At 37.1% G+C, this 24,536-nt stretch overlaps 1 protein-coding gene across 6 annotated transcripts; it reads right to left on the reverse strand.

The window, feature by feature from the left end:
• Positions 1-718: 718 nt before the first annotated feature.
• On the reverse strand, positions 719-24,536 carry STYX (serine/threonine/tyrosine interacting protein). 6 transcript variants are annotated; one of them, XM_081324018.1, is made up of 11 exons: positions 23,951-24,536; positions 18,858-18,890; positions 15,804-15,857; positions 14,634-14,731; positions 12,220-12,280; positions 9,225-9,261; positions 7,525-7,564; positions 7,394-7,444; positions 6,589-6,661; positions 4,057-4,158; positions 719-1,332 (listed from the first exon to the last, which is right to left on the reverse strand). In XM_081324018.1, the coding sequence occupies exons 1-11, from the start codon at positions 24,005-24,007 to the stop codon at positions 1,324-1,326; spliced, it is 615 nt and encodes a 204-aa protein (XP_081180144.1). In that variant the 5' UTR covers positions 24,008-24,536; the 3' UTR covers positions 719-1,323. The 6 variants fall into 6 exon arrangements, with proteins under 6 accessions (XP_081180144.1, XP_081180143.1, XP_081180142.1 ...); XM_081324017.1 differs by having other exon boundaries at positions 731-1,332; positions 4,074-4,158; positions 23,951-24,532; XM_081324016.1 differs by lacking the exon at positions 719-1,332 and adding an exon at positions 2,965-3,167 and having other exon boundaries at positions 4,074-4,158.

Raw genomic sequence — 24,536 nt, forward strand, 5'->3', positions numbered from 1 at the left:
ATATTCCATCAATGATGCAAGTCCATCAATTCTTTTGCCATCTCCATCCTAAGCAGAATAATCATTGTTTAAATAAGACTTTCTGATAAGTGGTTTTGGGTAATGAAAGAAAATGTAAATTTAGTAAATGAATTACAAACTTCTGCAACTCATTTACTAAACATTTACTAAAAGGGAAAACAATACTAGCCTTTTTTAAACTTCAAACAAACCATCTGAAGATTTCAGTTTGGACTGAATGAATATAGATATATGCCCCACTGATCTCCTTGAAGGTTGTATGGGATTAAAGTGTAAATTACAGACACTGGACATTTTTTCTAAAAGCCCACTGCTTTCAAATGCAGTTTGGCATTTATCAAGAGAGTTTGAAGGATACTTCATTGGCAGCAAGATAATGACCCTGAGATGATATTAGGGATGAAAAACAGAACGACATACTGGAAAACAAGATATTGATAACTGAAGGGTCAATTATCATATATCGTTATTTGCCTGCTTGAATCTATTTTGTCGATTCCTACTAGAAAAATGGTCTTACAATGGACCCTTGCCTGGAAGCCAAATGTAGTAGTAGTAGCAGCAGTAGCAGTAGTAGTAGTAATAGAGTTGGAAGGGACCTTGGAGGTCTTCTAGTCCAACCCCCTGCTCAGGCAGGCAGGAAACCCTATACCATTTCAGGCAAATGATTGTCTAGTCTCTTCTTAAAAACTTAAAAGACAAAAAACCTTTTTATTTGAAAGAAAATATTAATTTTCTATTTTAATGTATCAGTGATAATGATCCCTACCATTATTATTTCAAGATAATCACAGTAGTTTAATCTATTTTCTTCCTGTAGCTTAAACTTGGAAAATGGAAAATACAACTCACGGTTATTTTTTTTCTTTTTACTCTTCTTATAAATTACACAAAATGATATAAATAATAATCTCCCAACACGATTTGCTTAAGTAATAATTTTATCAATACAAATAAATTTCAAGTATGAAAAGTGCATTATTGCAATAATACCTCTTTGCAAGTCCAAAACTTTGGGGTAAGGATAAAACTATAAAGTGTAAAAAAAAAGAAAAATCAGTGCCTTACAGTCAATTGAGGAATCTAATACCTTAAAAATGTTGCCTTGTATGCTACTGAAGGAACAGGTTTGCATAAGGAAGTTAGAATCTTCCATTTTTAAATTTGTATCTGGTTGTTCATCTTTCCAGGATTAGAAGCCACTATAAAATTCCCAACAATCAAGTCCAGGTATCTTCAGCTGTCAACCATTTGGAGCTGCTGCCTGTATGCTGCTTTCTTCCTCCTCCTCATGTGTTCGTTTCAGACTTCCTATGAAGCAGGCAATAAAATTCAAGATTAGGCAGCAAGAAAAATGTATTCTAGGGGGAAAAAAATAGCTTGATAAGAATCAGAAATTTTAAGTATTTTATCTGGCAGACTAAAAATTCCTTCAGAATTCATTCTTAAAATGTGAAGCAATTTTATATAATATATTAAGCATACATAGTAGTTGAAATAGTTTAAAAACAGATATTCTACATTGCAAAATTCATTTTACATCTAACACACACCTCTCCTTTGAAAGTCATTTCCCTCCCGACTTCTCTGAACCTCAATCATAAAGTCTCCCTAGTGAAGTGTTACCTTAATTCATATCATAACCACTTTTTTCTTTATTTTCCTTTTTTTCCTTTGCTGTTTTACTTATTTACTTTAAAACAAAATCTGTTTGTGGTGGAAGTTATAAACTCACATGCTGCCCCATTTCTGAAGAAACTGAATGGTCTACAATATTAATATATATATATATAATGGGACGGGCAGAGTCAATCTCAAGAAGATAATCATGGTGATATCCAAGCATGAAGATTTATAAAGGTGACATGCATCCAGGAGTTAACTGGCAGCCACTGTAATTGGGACCAGAATTTCCATCGCAATGCACTGGATAGGATAGGATAGGATAGGATAGGATAGGAGCTGGAAGGGACCTTAGAGGTCTTCTAATCCAGCCACCTGCTCGAGCAGGAGAATCTATACCATATAGGTTATTAATATATGACCACATTGCTTAGCAATGGCAGTCCCAATAGTCCCTGTTGCCATTGTTAAATGACTACCACAGATCTTCAAGTAAGAGCTCACGTAACCAGACTTGCAACTTCTGACTGGCCTCCAACAAACAAAATCAACGGGGAAGCCAGCTGGAAACTGCAAGTCCCAGTCACGACAAACCTTTCCTTAGGTGGCTCACAAGCAAGCTGGCATAAGAGTGGGGAAGGCTATGACGCAAGCACAGGAAGGCTGAGGTGGACAGTGCAGTGCAAGTATAGGAAGGCCAAGAATAGATGGCATGGCTTGAGTACATACAGGAAGGCTGGAGGCTGGATGGCGTGAATGCAGGAAGGCTGGAAAGTATATCCTGGCATGAGTACAGCCAGGTAGGCAGTTGTCTGCCTGTCAGGGACCTGCACTCACTCTGCTGCCCAGGTACTCCTTGGGAGGAAAATTGGCAGAAAAGACTTATGGGACTTGCAAATTATGGGACTTGCCAGCTTCTCCATTTACTTGCCTTATGACAAACCAGTGGAGAAGGTCACAATGGCAATCATATCACTGTATGGGTGAGCAGTTGTCACTGCGTAATATGTGTATTATGAATCACATAATACAAACTGGTCATACGTATTTCTTTAGCACCATTAAACTTTATATGCTGAGTGAGGATTGGTAAGCAAGGACTGCCCATAGTAATATTACAGAGCTGAATCTCCACATGTCCGTAACTACCCAGATTGTGCTTGTTACATGTGTTAAAGCTTTTGGATGGTCTTCCAAGGACAGCCCCATGTAAAATGCATTGCAATAATCCAGCGTGTGGTGACAAGTGCCTCCTGATCCAGGAAACACTAAAACTGGCAGATAATATGTAACTGCAAAGCCAACCTTTGCTGTGGCTTCCATTTTTCCTTTGTAGCAACCAGCATCGTGCAAAGACCTTCAACTTGCAGGCCAGCTTTGTCTGGGAAAATGCAAGCCTATCTAGAGGTTGGTATGTGGACTCCATTTGCTTCAAAGTCTGCTGCCATGTGTTTTAGTAGAATTCAGTCTAAGCTTTTTTCTTCTCATCCGTATATAACAGTCTTTAGGCATTTGGTCATCATCTGGCTTAGAGTGAAGATAAGCTTCATTTACCACTTCATTTTCATTTATTAGATTTTTTTTATCCAACCTTTATTACTTTATAAATAAGGCAGCAAACGTAATACTCCTTCCTCCTCATTTTCACAACAACTCTTGAGATGAGTTGGGCTGAGAAACAGTGACTGGCCCAAAATCAGCCAGCTGGCATTCATGCCTAAGCTGGGACTGGAACTCATTGTTTCCTGGTTTCTTGGCAATCATCTACACCAAACTGGATCTCTCTATAATGAAGTATCATCAGTATATCAATGATACCTCACCTTATGCCAGCATATGACCTCTCCTAGATGCTTCATGTAAATGTTAAATAGGAGGCATAACAGAGCCCTTCGGGGACTCAGTGAAGCCCCACTCATCACTGCTTATTGGAGATGACCACTCAGAAAGACAGCATTCTCTCACTCCCAACCCCAAATACCATGGGCCATTGGTATCACAGGACGCTGAAAAGTCCAGCACAATCAGAGGAATCATAGTCATCCTAATCCTGCCAATTGTCACCAACAAGAGCGAACAACGTAGTTTCAGTCCACCCTCAGTTCCAAAGCCAAGGAAAGAAAGGTCCAGATAAACTAATTCATCTAATGATAAGTGTAGTCCAACCATTCTCCCTAGAAAGGGAATGTTTATTTTAATTTCTTAATTTTATTGTATGCTACCCATCTCAATATCTAAAGTGACTCTTGGCAGCTTACAATGCAATGTGTTGACAGTTAAAGTTAACAGTTAGCAAGATTAAGAATTGTTTTATTGAGGGAACAGACTACTGTCTTGATCAAGGAAGGAGGCACCACCTCTTCCCTCATACATACAGCCTACATGAAAAAAGTTATAGGTATAGTTATACACCTGTATTAAGATCACACCTGTAGTAACTGAGAGTGATCGCTCCAGCTGCCGAGGTGACATCATCTGGATAGTTAACTTTGCTAGATAGATGGCTTCATATTCCTAAAACAAGAAGACCTGAAGAATTATATAAAACTTGCAGAAATCCCTCTGTGTCAAGATCCTAAGACAAAACGCAACCAATGGAAAAACCAACAAGAGCATATAAATATTACAAGTCAGGGAAACTTAAATAAACAGATTTGGATGAGAGAAGGGAGATAAGAAGCAATTTATTTCCACTTGATTAAATTAAATCTAGATTTAGGGGAAAAAATCACTGTAGCTTCTTCTCTGGAGGAAGACTTGACCTCCTGTATCTCTACTGGAATATTTCAATGAAAGGAGAACAAGCAGGCAAGTAGAAGCTGATTGCACATACATAAATAACACACAGCTCAAGCAAACACAATACAGTTGCAAAAAAAAGTATGTGAACCCTTTGGGATTACGTGGAGTTTTGCATGAATTGGCCATAAAATGCACTCTAAACGTCATGTAAGTCACAACAATAGAAAAACACAGTCTGCTTAAAATAATACTACACAAACATTAGCTGTTGTCATGTTTTAATTGAACATAACGTAAACATTCACAGTGCAGGGTGGAAAAAGTATGCGAACCCCTAGCCTAATGACTTCTCCAAGAGCTAATTGGAGCCAGGAGTGAGCCAACCTTGACTCCAATCAGTGTGATGATATTGGATGTGTTGCTGACAGCTGTCCTGCCCTTTAAAATACACACCTGTTTTGGGTTTACTGGTCTCAAGAAGCACTGTCTGATGTGAACCATGCCTTGCAGAAAAGAGCTCTCAGAAGACCTACGATCAAGAATTGTTGACTTGCATGAAGCTGGAAAGGGTTACAAAAGTATCTCCAAAAGCCTTGATGTTCATGTGTCCACGGTAAGACAGACTGTCTACAAATGGAGAAAGTTTAGCACTGTTGCTACTCTCCCTAGGCGTGGTCGTCCTGTAAAAATGACTGCAAGAGCACAGCGCATAATGCTTAATGAGGTAAAGAAGAATCCTAGAGTGTCAGCTAAAGACCTACAGAAATCTCTGGCACATGCTAACATTTTTGTTGACACATCTACAATAAGGAAAACATTAAACAAGAATGGAGTACATGGGAGGACACCATGGAGGAAGCTATTGCTGTCCAAAAACAATATTGCAGCACGTTTGAAGTTTGCAAAAGAGCACCTGGATGTTCCACAGCACTACTGGCAAAATATACTGTGGACAGATGAAACCAAAATTGAGTTGTTTGGGAAAAACACACAACACTATGTGTGGAGAAAAAAAGACACAGCACACCAACATCAAAACCTCATCCCCACTGTAAAACATGGTGGAGGGAGCATCATGGTTTGGGGCTGCTTTGCTGCCTCAGGGCCTGGACGGATTGTTGTCATTGATGGGAAAATGAATTCCAGAGTTTATTAGGACATTTTGTAGGAAAATGTACGACCATCTGTCCACCAACTGAAGCTCCAGAGGATGGGTGATGCAACAGGACAATGACCCAAAGCATACAAGTAATTCAACAAAACAATGGCTTCAACAAAACAGAATACGCCTTCTGGAGTGGCCCAGTCAGAGTCTTGACCTCAACCCGATTGAAATGCTGTGGCATGACCTTAAGAGAGCGATTCACACCAGACATCCCAAGAATATTGCTACACTGAAACAGTTTTGTGAAGAGGAGTGGTCCAAAATTACTCGATATCGTTGTGCAGGTCTGATCTGCAACTACAGGGAACGTTTGGTTGAGGTTATTGCTGTCAAAGGAGGGTCAAACAGTTATTAAGTCCAAAGGTTCAAATACTTTTTCCACCCTGCACTGTGAATGTTTCCATCTTATGTTCAACTAAAACATGACAACAGCTAATGTTTGTGTAGTATTATTTTAAGCAGACTGTGTTTTTCTATTGTTGTGACTTACATGACGTTTAGAGCGCATTTTATGGCCAATTCATGCAAAACTCCACGTAATCCCAAAGGGTTCACATACTTTTTTCTTGCAACTGTATGCTATCTGAATCTGAATCAGTATTTGAACACGGGATGTGAAAGAATGAAAGTTGTAGTTTAAAGATCTCCTGTGGCCATGGAAGATGACAGCTCATAGGTGGTTATTCCAGAATCTGAACTACCTCTGCCATATATTTTAGAAATTCTATTAACAATCATAAAACTCCTTTTAATATTTAAGTTTCTAGTTTACATATTTGGCTAAGCTTATCCACTCACATTTTCAAACATTTCAGTATATTAAATTTCAAATTCACATTAAAAAACCCAAAATTTCAATGTCCAAGTAAATATTTTTTTAAAAAAAATAACCCACTATACTGGAAAATATAACCAACATCCAGAAAAGTTGAGTATTTTTCAAATCAGAACATCAATGCATTTCAGACAATAAGGTATCACTACCTAGAGAATTAGTAATAAAATCTTCATTATCAATGGACAGAAAAAGAATTTACCTGAAGTTGATGAACAAATCCAGCATTGGGATTAATACAAAACCTTCTTTCTTGCACATACGTAAATGCATCCCTAGAAAAAAGATTATCCATTCATGTCCATTTGTTTTGGTTTCTGATTTACTTTCTTAATATTTTCCTTTATTTTTATTTGTTTTATTTGCTGTTTGTTCTTATCTCCATTGTTGTACCTTATAATAATTTATTAGAATCTCTGTGCTAGTGTTAGCCAAGCCTAGATATGCAATAAGGAATGTGTTCAAAATGTATCAAACTCATACTTCCAAAATATTTTTAGAAAGAAGTTGCATGTGAAATTCTTAATAATACCTAATATAATGACATAGGCAAGTATGCTGTTTTTAAATGTAACATGCCAGATATAAGTAAATAGCATGTTGTTCTGTGCTTAATATTATTTGTTTATATGTGGTATGTGACATTTAAAAGCAATATTTATTTTTTATTTATTTTATTTTAATTCCATTTATATCCCGCCCTTCTCCGAAGACTCAGGGCGGCTTACAAGCTTAGCAGTAGCCTTCATTCTATGTATATGCCTGCTTATTAGGGCTTTCACACACACCCCAAGCGGCATTATTACAAAGTCAGCTTATTGCCCCCAACAATCTGGGTCAATATTGGTGGTATTAAACAAACATGGTTTAAACAAATTCACAAAAGATGAATTCAAAACAAGGGAATAATTTCTGTGAAGAATCCAGGAATTTGCTTTAAAGACATCTAATTCTTTTAAAATTCCCCTATCCCAAAATACAATAGGCTATTTAGTAAATGTTCTTACCTGTACTTCACACCAAATGTTTCCATAATATATGCAATAACTAAGGCAGCACTGAAAGCAGACAAATAAACAAGGTAAGATATGTTGGTCATGCCTCATCAATGATTTTTTTAAATGTGAATTTTTGTTACCTTCTAGAAATCCCTGCGTTCCCATGCACAAGAACTTTTCCTGAGAATGAAGAGAGTTACTTTATACTGGCTATATAGCATTTCCTCCTCTTGTATTATATTATTTACATTACAGCACATACTATCACTTATCTGCAAGATTCACAAGGGGGTTTATTAAGGTTAAACATAATATTGAAGAATTCTTGGAAAATGCAACCCCCATCCCTCAGTAAGATTAGCATGGCAAATGGGAAATCTTGGCCCATCTATTTGTGAAATAGTAGCAAGGTATTTATTTGCCCTTTTTGTGACAAAATGAACACTTGCTTCCAACTGCCACTTGCCCTGGAGCTGCAGAGTAGAAGGGAAGCATAAACATGGCCTCTGCTTGGATACAGAAAACTAACACTGGAAGGTTTTAAGAAGAAACTGGACAGCCACTTGTCTGAAATGGTATAGTCTCTCCTGCTTGAACTGGGTTTGGACCACTAGAAGACCTCCAAAGTCCCTTCCAACTGTTGCTCTATATTCTGATTGTGCGAACATACATAAACACAATATTATAAGCTATCTTGTGGATCAGGCGATAAAACATACTATATAAATTAAATCAGGGATCAATGAACATTTTCAGAGACAGAATCTGTTCATTAAAAAAACCAGAAATCTGATCTGCAAAATTGCATGTTTTTTTCATGGGAAAACAAGCTCAGTTCATTTCACCATGTTTTGAAAAATTGCTATGGACATCCCGGCTACATTCCAATGATCTTGCTCCACCCTTAGTCTTCCAGGAAACCCCCATCACATTCTTAAAGGATACCACGGACACAATTTGAAAAACCCTGATCTAAATCACAAACCAAGATTGACTAAATATCAGTAATAATATATAAAATTTAAGCTAGATGCAGACTTCTAGGATAAGAAGCTTCATTTTCTTTGGTAAAGGAAGGCTATAGAATTCTGTCATGTAGTCATCTGTTCAAATTAGCCTCTAAGGCAAAGATTGGCAAATATTAAATCACCAGAGAAAGCAACTCAGTCTTTCTAGAGAACTGGAAGAGAGCATCCCGTGACACCATTGAAAAGGGCAAGGCTGTCAATTTTAGTGTGGGAAGGGCAGGTTAAAAATGGAAATAAGAACATTAGGTCATATTCCTATCTTTACAGAAACATATCATCTTTGAAAGACTGTAATATTGTGCCATCTAACCTAACATCAAGATAGAAATTGGAGACATGCCACCCAAGAAAACATCCATGCACAAACATAAAGGGCAGGGGGAGAGGGGAACAGACTGTGTTACCACAAAGCATCCATTGTGTCACTAACATTCAACAATACCATGGGGTTACAAATGGACAGGGTGTGTGTGTGTGTGTGTGTGTGTGTGTGTGTGTGTGTGTGTGTGTGTGTAGTTCATGTACTGCGCCTCTTTGCTCTAAGGCCTCTTGACAGTAAAAGTTTATGCGCCCTTACATAATGGCAAGAAACAATTTGTTCCCTAAAGTTTTTGATTTGTAAAAAAAACCTAGGTATCAGAAAGTTATCAAAGTTGAAAGTTGTATCAAGAAAAACTTGATACAAGCCTATAAATAATAATGGCCATTCTATGACAAAGTATTTTTATCTCATAGTTTGTATCTCAATATAATTAATTTGAAAAGAAGCTACAATTTGTCCAATTTTCAGGCAAACAATTTAAGATACATACCTCCAGTTTGTAAACTCCCATCAATAAACTCCTTAGTCTAAAGAAAAAAAATACCATTCCTTTCCAGTTTATTAAATATGCTTACATTGATAGAACCAATCAGTTTGACTATATTATATAATTTAAGTAATTTCTGCACAAAAAGTTCACATTATTTACAAACCATAATGCATTATTTACAAAAATAATGTAATGTTAGCAATTGCCTATCTTCTTTATATTATATTTAAGATGATTCTTGACAGGGCATATAATATAAAAATGTTTATATTATGATTTATCAAAATGCTTTAAAATGATTACTTTCAATCATAATCCGATTCACAGTAAATCATAAAAACTTCTCAGGTTTTAAAATTTATAGAGAACTACAATTACTGCAATAGAGGGCAGCATTTTGAAATTTTTACAGCCTCTGGAATCATCCTCTACTGGATCATGCCAATAGCAAAATTCAGAGGACAACTGCTCAATAACGTTGGTAATGACTCTCTACCAGTTTTCAGCATGAATTTAAGGGAAAATAGGTAGATTAACTTTCTAATATGCTTAATGCATATTAAAATCCCCTGCTTCCATTTTAAAAATTTCTGATCTGCTTGCTCCAGAACAATGTCCGTCCATTAGGGAGAAGCCAAAATGGAAATAAAAAGTGCACAATAAACATCCATTATATCACTGAACGGACACAGGAAGACGTGGCTCCCTCTTCCACGTTAGGTTTCACCCTGCTGGGGACCCTAAAAAGGGTCAAAAATCGCCCCGGAGAGGCGATGAAGGAGGAAGCCCTCTAAACCAGCAGGGGAAAAACTGGCTACATTCGTACGGCCAGTCAGAAGCTGCTGACAACCGAAGATAAGCACTAACTAGCAATTTTTGAGCAACGTGGATGGCCTTAATACTACTTTCCTGGAAAAAAGAATGCCCAAAGCTAAGAATCCTTCATGATGAGAGAGGGAAAGAAGTTTTTGCCCCTCTCCCTCAGAAAAAGAAAAGCGGCAAATTAATTGCTTTGGGGGAAAATAGAGAAAACTACAAGATCAGTTTGAAATTAATACAGATATGTAGTTTTGAAATTTGGGGGCTAAAAGTACCTTTGAGACTTTTTTTTTAGAAAAGATATTTGAAAATCTGTAAAATAGGCTTGGATTTGGAAAGCTGGAAGATGGTGTCAACGACATCTAGTGGAAAATCACGGTACTACAATTTATTATGCTTAAAGGAAACTTGGCTTGAATCCCAGACTTAGATAAGGTACTTTTTTTTGTTCCTGGAAACTTTCACTTTTACAGACTGCAGCTGGGAAAAGGAAAAAAAAAACACCTCTTGGGCTGCTTATCTGTGTTGGGGACTCTAATGGACTATAAAGACTATATACAAAAACAAAATGGGGATTCCACACTGGAATGGTAAAAAAACCCATCTTTAAGTTGTCTCCAAAGCCCCCAGCTTGATATACCAGCAAGAAAATGTCAATGAATCTTAGAAAGAAATTCTATGTTGAAATCAATCCAAGAGGCAATTGTTTTATTTTATGAAACTCAAAATAAGACAAATGAGATAAAAGAACAATTTTCTAACCTAAACTTACAAATCCAGACAATGACTACAAAGAAGGAAATAGTAACCCAGAAAACAGAAGGAAAATTAGAACAAACAGATCCAAAGATGGAGGACCTAAAGGAAGGAATTAACAGATTCAGACAAATGAAAAATTAGAAGATGCAATGACAACACTGGAAATGGAAGATATCTTACTTGTCAAGATCTCAGAACACATTTGAGGATAAGGAAGAAGAACTGATCGAGTGGATGATAGAGTTGTTAGGAGAAGTGCTGAATATTGACAAACAAGAAATGAAAAGAAAAACTGAAGAAGGATGGAGGCTGTTTAATGAATATAAATGGGGTTGAGCGTTCTTCCAAAAAATACTTTAATCAAATTCTCTTCCTCATTCCAAATAATATATACAAAAACAGAGGAAGAATTACTTGATGATTCAAATATACTGACATGGAAAGTTATTTGGCAAAGGAAGAAAGCTAGAGTAAGACTGAAGAAAATAGAGGTTTTGACCTATTATATGGCATATTATACTATTAGATGTTTGAATATGATTAAAAAAATAGGTAACTGTTAGAAATAAAAGTATTATTATAATTAGAAGGATAGGATTTGTAACTAGAATATTATACTTTGTTATGAGATGGGAAATATGAAAATTTTAAAAGGTTTTGAACAAGGAAAGCTTTTGGTTACCCAAATATAATTTATTATGAGAAAATTATAAGTGATAAGAGATATTTTGAACATTGATGGAAATTAAAATTTTAAAAAAGCGGGAAAAACAGGATATTGATTAAACAAATGGATTTTAAGTGCAAATAAAATTGAGATATGTTCTGGTTAGAAAAGATATTATAAACCGACACTAACTATATTATCTATAATACCAGAAAAATGTGATGAAGATGTCTATATTTAATTGTATGTGTATTAATAGTAGCAAGAATTGTATTTGCCCAGTGTGGAAAATGCATACCACCAGAAGAAGAGAAGACCAAGGAAGCACTGGATGATGTAGTATTGGAACTAGACTGAGAAAATATGTACCACTGAATTACCAATGGACCCAGACAATATGTTGTTTATTAAGTACTCATGATTGTAAAATTAGAAAATCAATAACATATTTATTTTAAAAAAGAAAAGGTAATGTTTTCTCCATTTGCTCTGTAATGTAAATTGCAGAATGGAGAACAAAACCCATGTTTACCAAGAAGAGGATGTATTATGAGTCACAATATGCCATGCTTATCAATGCATTACAGTGTTTCATGTAATATGGTTGGTCATTGCTACTCTAATCAAAGATAAAGTTTATTTACCTGAATTATTTCAATTAGTTACTTCTTCACTCCTTTAGCATTACCCCCATTCAGTTCTAAAATATATGCTTATGAAATAATTTAACTCATAATGATGGACACTTACCATTGGGAAAAATCTTATTATATTTTCAATGGGATTATCAGCAATATCCAAGACCAAATACCTACAATTAAAATAAGTGTGTTAAATACATAGGCAGGACCATTCATTTTCTAGAGTGTTGAATGGCCATAAAACATTAAATCATGGAGCTCATTGAGAGACTGGTTTATTCTCAGAGATTACACTCTTTAGACTGCCACTGCTGAAACACACCTAAGTATTCTAGAGGGCGAAATAAAATTAAATGATAATTTCAGAAGAAAAGTCACGGTGCAACAAGGATTAATAATGTTTCTTTGATTCTATATTTTTTCAAAACAACTCTCCACGTTTTATTCCTACCACTCCCAAATAGTCTTTGGTAAAATTTTCCCTGAAATCTTGAGGAATTAGTGTCAGCCAATAGATAACATGGAAGCAGAAAGATAAATATAGGAAGTCCTCAACCTACGATCACAATTGAGCCCAAAATTTCTGTTGTAAAGTGAGACAGTTGTTAAATGAGTTTTGGCCCATTTTATGAACTTTCTTGCCACAGTTGTTAAGTGAATCACTGCAGTTGTTAAATTAGTAATACATTTATTAAGTGAATCTGGCTTCCTCCATCAACTTTGCTTGTCAGGTTTCAAAAAGTGATCACATGACCCAGGACACAGCAACTGTCGTAAATATGAGTCAGTTGCCAAGCAATTGAATTTTGATCATGTGATCATGAGGATGCTGTAGTGGTTGTAAGTGTGAACAAGGGTAATAAGACACTTTTTCCAGTGTTGTGGTAACTTCGAATACTCATTAAATGAACTGCTGTAAGTTGAGGATGACCTGTAGTCTGAATTATTATAAATCAGGTATTTATGTTGAACTATTTGCCACATACAAATGCAACATAGCACATTTGGTCCAGCAATAAAACTAGTAGTTTAAATTGTTCAAAGCCTCTAGCAAAAGAAAAAGTTATTAGAAATCCTATTTGTCTGAAATGATATAGGGTTTCCTAACTGAGCATGCGGTTGGACTAGATGACCTCCAAGGTCCCTTCCAACTTGATGATGATGATGATGATGATGATGGAGTTTCCTGCTTCAAGTTTGCAAAAAATGCAGAAAGCATTATAGAATGTTATTTATGAAGTAAAAGAGTTATCATTAATTCTATCATGTGTAATGATATTTATATATTACTAAATGAAATTTCTTATTAAACTACTAACACAAATCTGTAGTTAATATTTGAGTTAAGCAACTGAATAGTAACTGAAGCCCAACTGATTTAGGAAGTTAGCAAAATTCTGTGTATCAAGTACTAAAGAAAGGACAGGTGTCTCACGTTCACTTATAAAGCTGTTGTCATGGTTCCGATAGATGAGACCAGTAGAAATAAGAACACTGAGGCAATTGCTTTCCTCAAAGAACAATTCTAATGGCTACATAATATCAGCACGAACAAAGATGAAAACAAGACTGGAAGTCCCCCCCCCAAAGGTTACAAAGTAAGTTGAACTCCCCACCCACTAAATATGTAATAAATCACATTCTCCAATTAACACCTTTGGCAGGCTCTCTAATGGTAATTCTAGTCACCAAACACTTGAGCGATTTGACCTTGGTTCCCACAAGAAAGTTATTGTTACGAGTGAACTAGAAGAATGTATCTTCCCTCCCCACATAGCTGTGGCAAACCGAAAAACGAAGAAAGATGGCTGTAACCAAAAGTAGTTTTGTAAGTTTGACAGCTGTGTTCCAATGACTGTATCTGAAATCAAAAGCCCTAGAGCAGGGGTCCCCAACCCCCAGTCTGCGGACCGGCACTGGGCTGCGGTATGCCAGAAACCAGGCCACACAAACAATTAAAGCCCCATCCACAGGATGCAGGCAACATGCGAAACCATCCCCTTCAATCCACAAAAAAAAACCTCTCTCCACAAAACCGGTCCCTGGTGCCCAAAAGATTGGGGGGGGGCACTGCCCTAGAGATACAAAATGATACTGGAAATACAACTGGCCTACTCACTTCATATGAAACATCTGAACATTTGGAATATAGACTAATAAGTCACCTGGATACCTTTTTGGAATTATGAGAACTAGAAATTTATACTGTAAAAAAATCAAAATTTTTGACATATTTGATAGAACTTGAAGTACATTACCACAACATTTACTACATTTCAAGATTTTATTTCATTTTTCCTCTCTGTATTATTCTCATCTTAGGGAAGGAAGAAAACAGAGATACTTACACATCTCTTTCCAGTACTTTTATCTACTGGCATATAACATGCTTGTCAGTTACTGTGAACTATGAAGACACTTACAAGAGTATATAAATGATATGGTATATATACTATCCTAAAAAGTATATTTTGTACAAAAGATCACTGTCTTCAAAGCATAATTTATTTAAGATTTTCTTACCTAAATAACTGCTGGAAGTTTGGTTTAATAAAGTTCGCTTCAATGTTTTGTCTTATGCATATTACATGAGTGATCCCATGTTTCTGAAGTGTAGGTAGCTACAAAATGAAATTATGAACAAATAAAAAAATTCAACGTATGGTTGATACCAACCCAGAAAGAAACTTTAAAACAATAGAACTGCATTTTAGTAGCTAATAGTTAAGTAATTAATAGTTATATATGAGATGACCAAAAAATTTAAAAAAATAAATAAAAATAAATAAAATGATTACACTAAAATAGCAATATAGAATATTTCTCCCTCCCCCAAAAAATATATGTCCTGGCTGAAAATATTCAGCATCTCTATAACAGCCCAACTGATTAGACGCTTTGCCTAAAATAAATTTAATAAGCTCGGGCTTCCTCCTTCTGTTATATATTCAAGATGGACAGTATTTAATATTTTATTGTTATGTATATGTAGGGGTGTGGGTCTATACATATGTTGTATGTAGTATGTTTTAGGTGTATGTCATGTATGTGTTTCACTTTGAGAGCGGGCAACTAAATTTCATTTTGATGTGTGCCATTGTCCCCACAGTAAAAAATGACAATAAAAATTATCTTATCTTAAAAAAACCATGAACAGCCTATAACATACATGAACATTAGAAGGATTTTCAGTCTTCTGACTGTTCTATAATGAAATAGTGCATCTGCAGAAAGTATAAATATCTCAAAGGTCAATCAATGCTGCAGTAATGTTTTTATTTTTATTGAAATGTTTCCTATACCCCTTTCCCCAGGCAGAAATCAGAGATACCTAGCAAAAAATTAAAATGCTACAACAATATTTAAAAGGTATAAGGAACAGCATGGTAAATATATTTTCTAACAATTAAGGTACATACAAGGTCAAAAAAGCCTTAATTCAATGCATGACAAAAATTCACAATGAAGCGGGGAAAGGAACATGTCCTAAAGAAAGCATCTAGATCACGGGTGTCAAACTGCTGGCCGGTGGGCTGTTTGCATCATGTGGAGGCTGCGCCCACCCCAGCTCCAGCAATGTGAAAAAAGTTGAGATACGTCGTGACATGTCACGTGATGCGGCGAGTTTGACTCCCGTGATCTAGATAATTTACACATAAATTGCTCCGTGTAAAAAGGTTGCAGACAACCTACCTTACTTTTCATAGCTGAAGAGTATGGGCCTAAGAATAAGCCAGGTAAAATTTCCTAAAAAAATAAAATAAAATAAAATAAAGAACAGTGGGTAAGAGGATGGGAAGAAAACAAACACGCATACAAAAATTACAAGGCACAACACTAATGTATAATAAGAATTATATTATTGCAATATGAAGATTAATCTTAAATTACTTCTGGCCCTATTAAAATACACTTGAGAAAAACACAAGCCAGTAGGCCAGGTTTATTTTCTTGTAAATCAGCACAGGGCTACAAGAGAATACTGCATATCCTAAGTACATGTTAAATCACAGGAGAAACTTCTTGATCTCCGTGGCCAAAGGCCATGCCAGAATTCAAATAACAATCTCATGTTTGATCAAGCTTGTAACATCTCTACTCCGTGAGCTTCATTGGCTTCCGGTTGCTCTCCGGGTGAGATTCAAAGTGCTGGTGATGACCTATAAAGCCCTAAATGGCGAGGGTCCGGGATATTTGAGGGAACACCTGCTGCCAGCATCAAGTTCCCTTCGTCCAGTGCGCTCGCAGAGGGAGGGTCTTCTCAGGGTGCCGCCGGTAAAAGATTGCCGCCGGATAACACCCAGGGAGAGGGCCTTCTCTGTGGGTGCGCCTGCCCTCTGGAACCAGCTGCCCATGGATCAGGACTGCCCCTGACCTGCGCTCATTCCGCCGGGACCTGAAGACTTGGCTCTTTGAGCTCTCTGACCCAGGCTGAGAATTTTAACTGGGGTTTTATTTTCAGGGATAATTTAATCTTTTAATTCTCTTTTAACTTTGTATTTTATATTGATGTGATTTTAATATGCCCTGTAAACCGCCCTGAGTCCTTCGGGAAAGGGCGGTATATAAATCTAATAAAATCTAAATCTAAAATCTTAATGTACTCAGGTAGAGTACAATAATTGTTTTATAAATTTTATGAATTTGCCATTTTTGCTAGGAAGTTACTTGGTGCTTTTTCTTGGAAAAAGAAAAACGAACATGAATAAGTATGATTGCAACCCCAACTAAAATGCCAAGAACTGTTTGCCTCTGTGCTATACAGTAATACATTGTGCTTCTTTTCCTCTTCAAACTCATTCTGTACTAATCCTGTAATCTACAGAAGAAATTCAAAACCTTCAAAGATTTGAAGGGAGAAAAATATACACCTCTCTCAAGTTATTCCAGACTGTGTGTGTGTGTGTGTGTGTGTATGTGTATGTATATATATATATATATATATATATATATATATATATATATATATATATATATATATATATATATATATATATATATATATATATATATATATATATATATATATATATATATATATATATATATATATATATATATATATATATATATATATATATAATAAAACTGAATTTTTCAGTCCCAATTTTCATTACGTGTTTAAGCCAACCCAATTTTCACTTTTATTTTCCCTGTTCTTATCAATATCACCTTATTTTCCTCTGAACTTGGTAATTTATAACCAAGATGAATACACTTCTTCTATACTGTTTTGTAGAACCATTTCTTAAAACATGTTTTCTGGTGATGCTCCTGCCTACCTGATGGGTGGTAATTCAATAGGCCAAGCTTTTCTTCATGGCATCTTTTAGTAAGAAAATGAATTTCTGCCTGCCATGCAATGGTTAAAGGCAAAACAATTCTAGACAATGCATATTGCTGTGTTATGATTCCTATGTCTCCTTAAGTGCCAACTAGGCTCTTTAGCTTTTTTTTAAGGTACAAAAATATTAACAGTGAAACTTTCATGCTAAGAGTGGAGTGTGGTCTGGAAAACTATATTTCATTAAAAAAAAAGTTAAGAGTACCCTGAGCTTTATCCAGAATTGTGTCCAACTAACCAAAAGAGCAGCATTTCTCAAACTTGACAGTTTGAAGATGTATGGACCTCAACTCCCAGCTATGCTGGCTGAGAAATTCTGGGGGTTGAAGTTTACACATCTTCCAAGTTGCTAAGGTTAAAAAATACCAATTTAGAGGGTGGGCACAAAGCATCCCAGGGATTACAGATTTTCTGAAAGGCTAATTTAATGAAAATTAAATGCCAAAGTTAAATACATTTGCCCATTTTTTAAAAAATGTGCATGAGCAGAATATATTCTTTTTGGGTGTGATACAACTTTTGTGCTTATTTGTGTATATCTGTTTGGTTATTTGCCAGCATGAATGTATGGTACACATTACACATGGATATTTTGCCTATGATGGGAAATTGGGGATGTGTGTACCAATTAGACTTTAGACTTTATCTTTGCTTTTCATTTAGTTTCTGGTAGCAGTTAGGTATCTTATTCAACTTGCCTATTATGAAATGGGCATGGAAATAAAAAACTATGGGTTCAAAGGAATAGTCTTAAGATTTTAACTAAAACCTCACCTATCACTTGACTAGAATTCTTGAACAGGTTTTTTAAAATTATGATAGCTTCACTTCTGAGAAATAGCTGTAGTAATGAGAATTCATTCTTAATATTTTGTTGCTCCACAAGGCTTGAATATCTAGATATATTCCCCTCCTCTGAATTCAGAGAACAGAATGACAGAAATGTGTACAGAATGTATAATACTCAGGACTGGCGGAGGTAGTGATTATTGGAATAGCGGACAGTAGCAACTATCTGAAGAGGTCAGAAGAAAAGGCCAGGTCTGGGTCTAGGGTCTATAGATTCTCTTTCAAATGAGAATCTTTCAAAAGCATAATAATATATTGCAATCCCTTGCTGCCCCAACCTCCTTGGTTACAAATCTAATAAGTAGATAATAAAAAGGCTACTTTTTAGGACAATTTCCCAGACCCTTTTTAGCAACCATCCTTCCTTAGTGTTGCTGGGCTGTTCCCCCTAATTTATTTATGGTTTGCAATCTATAACAAATATATAAAAAACGTGAAATGAATTTTCTGCATCAATTTTTTTCAGCGCCTAATGTCAGATGTCAGCATACGTTTTCAGGAAGCTGCTAAAGCCCTGCAGCAACCCAAATACATAGTAAATAAAACTTCCATACCTGCATCTCTCTTCTCATTGGATATGTCCAATCCTAAGTGGAAGAAATAAAACACATTTTCTCATTTGAATATAAGACCAGTCAAAATAGTGAGGTTCTGGAAAAAATGCAAGATGAAAATGACAGGTTAAACAAGCTAACAAAGCTATAGGTTTGATCTTGTAATTTTTCATTACTAAAGTTATCCTAGAAAATACGTTTACTAAAGTTATCCTGGAAAATATTTTTATACATTTATGAGGACTATAATGGCATATGAATTCCTAAGCTCACCCAAAGTGAGATTTTTCATTTGTCCATGAAGCAAAATACAACCTGGACACTGAATGCCAGCTGAACTTCAACATGGTTATGTACAATTACCAATTTGTAAAAAACCTGGAGAAATATTAGTGGTTCAGAACTATTATGGGAAGAAAAGAAATGTGTAAATAACCATGGAAAATGTTTTAAGGAGGAAATGCAATGTTAAGTCTATGTTAATTGAAAGATTTCCAGAATTTTAATTTCTAATATAATCAGTCACATCTCCCACTATCTAATGACTTTCTCTGAAAGTCAGGACCAAGAGTGAGATATTACTAATAATAGGCTGACGGCACATGATTATTAAGCACCACTTTATCATAATTAGCTAAAACCATATTAACAAATTAAGTAAACTTCATTTTATAAGTCTCAACATCAACATGTAATACAAGCTAGAAATAAGCCACCCATTTTAGTGCAATGTTTAAATCCAGTTACTGTCTCCCTAGCTTAAATAATCAATTTCTTAAGTCATCAATTAAATAATGTTAAAACAAAACTAACAAAAGTTTCTGACGTATAGGAACTTTTTCCTCATTTTGAATTAGTTCACCTTGTACATCAATTTGCTGCCCATATACGTGCTCAATGAAGGCTAATATAGTGATTCTACACTAGAACAGCATGTAAGCATTGAATTAAATACTATAAAGCAGGTAGCAATTGAAAAAGAGCATTGATTCCCCCAAAACCGCAAATGTCTGGCCAATATATAATAAAACAAAAACAAAAACAGATTACCTGGAATATATGTGCTAATAAAAAGCACACAACACTCTATAATAGTTCATCTATTACTTTTAGTGAACAAAACTGCACAAAAAATTAATAAGTAAATAAATCTTAAGATTATCTGTCATTACAGTGGAGAGCAGTATTGAAATATAAATATTTTGAAATGCTTAATATAAGATAGCAAACAGCAAATTATATGCTTTACTAATAACAGAGATGAACATGTAAAACATAATCTTGCTGAGCATTTATTTCATACACAAGCAGAATGCATTTAAATACACAGCTAAGCTGATAAAATACAATCATTAAAAAGCAGCAGCAGAGAATGCAGACTGTCATATCCACTATAACAATTACTTTGCCAGAGCTGGCTGGAATATGAATTATGAAGAAAATGACATATGTCCTTCCTCCTAGAGTGAGAAATTCAGACAAAGAAATGGGAAATCAAATGTCTTCCAGACAAGCTAAATATCCTAGAGTATCAAGAAGAGAATCAGATTAATCAGAAGCAACATAGACAAAAGCCTTAATTTGGATCCCTCAATATTACTTGTTTCTTGCAAAAACACAACCAATTTATAATAAGATATTTTTATCCTGACAATTGGTTTGAGATGCACACTCTAATTTGCCTCACTCTTATTGGATACTAATCGTCTCTAAAACAGATTTCCACAATTCGGTAGAAACATACATCTATTTGAAAACAACAAATCACTGACATTTTCCCTAGTACAAAATGTTTCAAATCTGAAATGCTCTAAACTTAAAAGGCCATTTTTAGTTTGCAACAATTCTGACCTTACTCATAGTGTTCCAATGCTGACCATTCTGCAAGTACAGTATTTTGAGCTTGAAACAGAAATAATAAACCTTATCCATAGTGTTTTCAATATCTGGAACTCAGCTGTACCACGGTGTTGAAAGAAGCTAGACTGGAGTATAAGTGGCATTATATTGATTAAACGGTATCACTGATAAAAATAGGAACAGAAATCTGCCTTTAATAACAAATATGGGCTTCTTGTGAGAACACCATTTAACAGAGGAAATTAGATCTAAGTTAATGCCTTAATTTCAGACAATAATGGACTTTGTGGCAAGTCCAATGTTTGTTGCTTCTTCTCAAAAGTTATTATTCACTAAAGTAGTAAAAATAAGCTTTCTCATATAGGTTTCAATGGGGGGGTGTTGAAAAATCATATTTCCCATTGCAAATATACATTAGGCTTTCATCTAATATAGAGAAAATGTTAATTATGGATTTACATTAGATATAGTGTATGAACTGCCAATATTGGTAAGTTAGTACCTTCTAACTGTTTTCCTTCTACTGTTCCAAAATCCCTTGCTGACCTGGTTCATAAATATCTAGTCCAATATTTGGACTAGATATAGTCTATTGGAGCTATCAGATGAACAATCATACCAACATATAGAAAACTGGCTCCATTTAAAAAAAAAGTAAAACTGCCATGCATATTCAATCTTCTAACCCAGGGCTTTTCAACCTTTTCACTCATTGTACCACTTTTAGGATATGGCAACATCCGAGTACCACCAGTCGCCTAGCAAGGTGTCAAAAACTTGATGACCATAAAAAAAAAGGAAAAAAGTGATGAAGTACAGGTAGTCCTCGACTTACAACAGTTCTCTTAGTCACTCACTTCAAAGTTACAATGGCACTGAAAAAAGTGTCCCCCAAGCCACAGCCGAGCAAGACACCTGCCTGCCTGCCCGGCAGCGCTCTTCCTCCTGTCCGAGGTTTTCATTGTTGTGAGCATTTCTGTTGAGGATCAGAGACAGGGGTAGGGTGGGGTAGTGTTTGGTTTTTATTCCCCCCCCTCTGCTGGGTGGTTGCAGAAGGTTTTGGTCACTTCACATCACCCTGGGACACTGTGACCGTCATAAATATGAATCAGTTGCCAAGCATCTGAATGTAAATCACAAGACCCTGGAGATGCTGCAACATTCCAGCTGATTGGTGCTTCTTCTAGGCTCAGTGAAGTGCCAGGATCAGTGCTGCTTTCCAGCTGATTGGTGCTTCTTCAGGGCTCAGCAGAAGCACCAGGATCAGTGCTGAGCTTCAGCTGGAGCCTGGCGCTGATCCTGGCGCTTCCCTTGAGCCCTGACAGCCCTGTAGCTCCAGCCATCTCTCGCTCAGGCTTGTGCAGTGCTGCCACCGGTTCAGCTCATACCCCTCCCCCGCTACCACTTTTCTAGTATGGTCGCATACCACCTGCCAGGTGCCAATGTACCACAGGTGGTACCCGTACCACTGGTTGAAAAGCCCTGTTCTAACCAACTGCCATTTTGGACCTCCTCTTCCAGAACCATATGCATCATCATTTTTTTTAGCAGGCTGCTTCTAAATTAAAAATTAAAATTAAAGGTAGAGGGATAAAGCAGTCAGGCCTATTTCTGCCAATTTCACTGAGTTCAACTGCATTTCCTCCTTGCTTGTTAAATTTGACTTAATTGAAAACTAAGCCTCTTGGCTATTATAACATTTACCCAAAATACACAGTTGGACAATATCATAATTAGAACCACTCAAAATAGCAGAAAAGAGCACACAAGTTCCAAGTTCTTCACCTTTAAATGGTCTGTAAAACAATTCTGACTGGTCCCAATAATAAAGGATTAACAATCTATATTTGGATGTTTTTTCCTCCCTTCCTATGGACCAATACAGCTTTTTCACTATAATTCTGATCAGCGATTGCAATATTCTATATTTTTTAAAATGTAAATTTATGAAGATTTAGTCCCCACAGCTCTATTAATTAAAGTTTGTGTAATCATCTATACAATTATAGTCTTTTTTATTTTTTTTGTACAAAGGTTACAAAATTATGCTTTTCAAAAACAATCTTAAAGGAAATGAATAGGTGCACCGATCTTATCTGCAAGACAAATACAGCTTATGCTATTCCAGCTCCCTGAGTCTGAAAGTTAAGTAGTTAACAATATATAAAGTGATTAAAGTTCACAGCTTCTTCAAGATTAGTCAGACTGCTGTGCTACCCCCTGCTGTGATAGCATTCAATATATACAGGGATATAAAGGGAAGCACAGAAATATAAGCAGGAGCAATGTAAGATACTCAAGCATGTCCCAAGAATGACTAGCAGACATACTTCATATTTTAGGAAGAGCAAGGACAGTAGAATGCAGTGCAAGAATATAAAATAAAATGAGCTATGTCACAGGTATTAATGGTGTCAAGAAGTTGTTCTTTCTGCTAAGTTCCATTTCTGATTTTTTATAATACAATTCTGGCATGTTTCCCATCTCAAAGAGGCAAGAAACTGTCGTGTCAATTTTCAACAGATTAATTAAAATAGATTTGGGGGCACAACTGGATCATTCTATAGTGTCAGAAGATATTAAAAGAGATGCCTGGAGGATACCTGCATAATGACAAACACCCACCCACCCCCCAAATGCTTTGAGCAAATTCCCTAATAATATGGGTTTTCTCACAGAACAACTCTAGATGGTAGTGTCTAGTAAAATGGGTGTGTTGAGTTCCTAGAAGATACTACAGGGCATCGATGTGATTCTTCTATTCATGCACGCGGAAAGGCTAAAATAAGACACTCCACCTCTAGTCTAGTCTGTTACGTTGAGAAACATGCAACGGAAAAACACACGAAGCCAGGCAGGAATAACAGACCTTGGACCGAGCGCTCCCTTCCTGTCACTCCTCCTTGTTGTCCCTGACACAGGACAGCAAAAAGGAAGGAGGGCGGGCTCCCCAAACAAACCTTGTAACCCGCGAGGCAAATGTTTATTTAACGCGGCACAGCGATTACAACGTGAGTCCGCTTCCCACCACCACCACCACCACCTGCTTGGCAAGTGGAACACCTGTGCGCGTTTGGCTTTAAATGGGGCGGGCGGGCGAGCAAAAACGGGAGAGCGCCTTGCCCAGTTTCCAGTCCGGCTGGTGGCGGGGTGGGTGGGATCGCAGCGAGGTTCCCCGAGGGGCGACGGCTGCGCTCCAAAGGTGCCGCCGGCTCGGCGAACGGCTGGCTCACCTCGGAGTCCTCTTTGGGCTGCGGCAGCGCGGGGAAAACCGGCTTGGCGAGCTCCATGGCCGGGATGGGCCGGGTAGGGCGAGGCTTCTTTGCTTCCTTCCTTCCTTCCCTGTACCTTCTTTTTTTTCCCCCCCTCTTCTGACAGTCAGTGGGGCAGAGGGAGAAGGAGGTCGGTGGGCCTCGACGCTCGAGCGGCGGCGGCCGAGGGGCTGGCAGGGAACCGAGGGAGATGACGACGAGGAGGAGGAGGAGGAGGCGGCGGCGGGGGCTCGCGCCCAGCCGCCATGCTGTTCGTAGGCTACCCCTCCCCCCCCCCCACTCAAAAGGCAGGCAGGCGGTCGGGCGGTCACTCCGGGCTCCTCTCGCGGACGCCGTCGCACGCGCGCACCGCTCGACGCCTTCCTTTCCCTTTCCCTTCTCCTCTCCACCCCCCCACCAGCTATCCTCCTGGGCTTTCTCCAACCGCCGCTTGCTGCCGAGGGCAGTCGGAATGGGTGGGGAAGCCGAGGGCGTGGCGCCGGAACGGGGCGTAATAGGAATGGGTGTGGTGCAGGGGTCGGCAACCTCGGCTCTTTTATGACTCGTG

Source organism: Vipera berus, assembly GCF_964194415.1.
Source record: "Vipera berus genome assembly, chromosome: 1".
Taxonomy (NCBI): Eukaryota; Metazoa; Chordata; class Lepidosauria; order Squamata; family Viperidae; genus Vipera; species Vipera berus.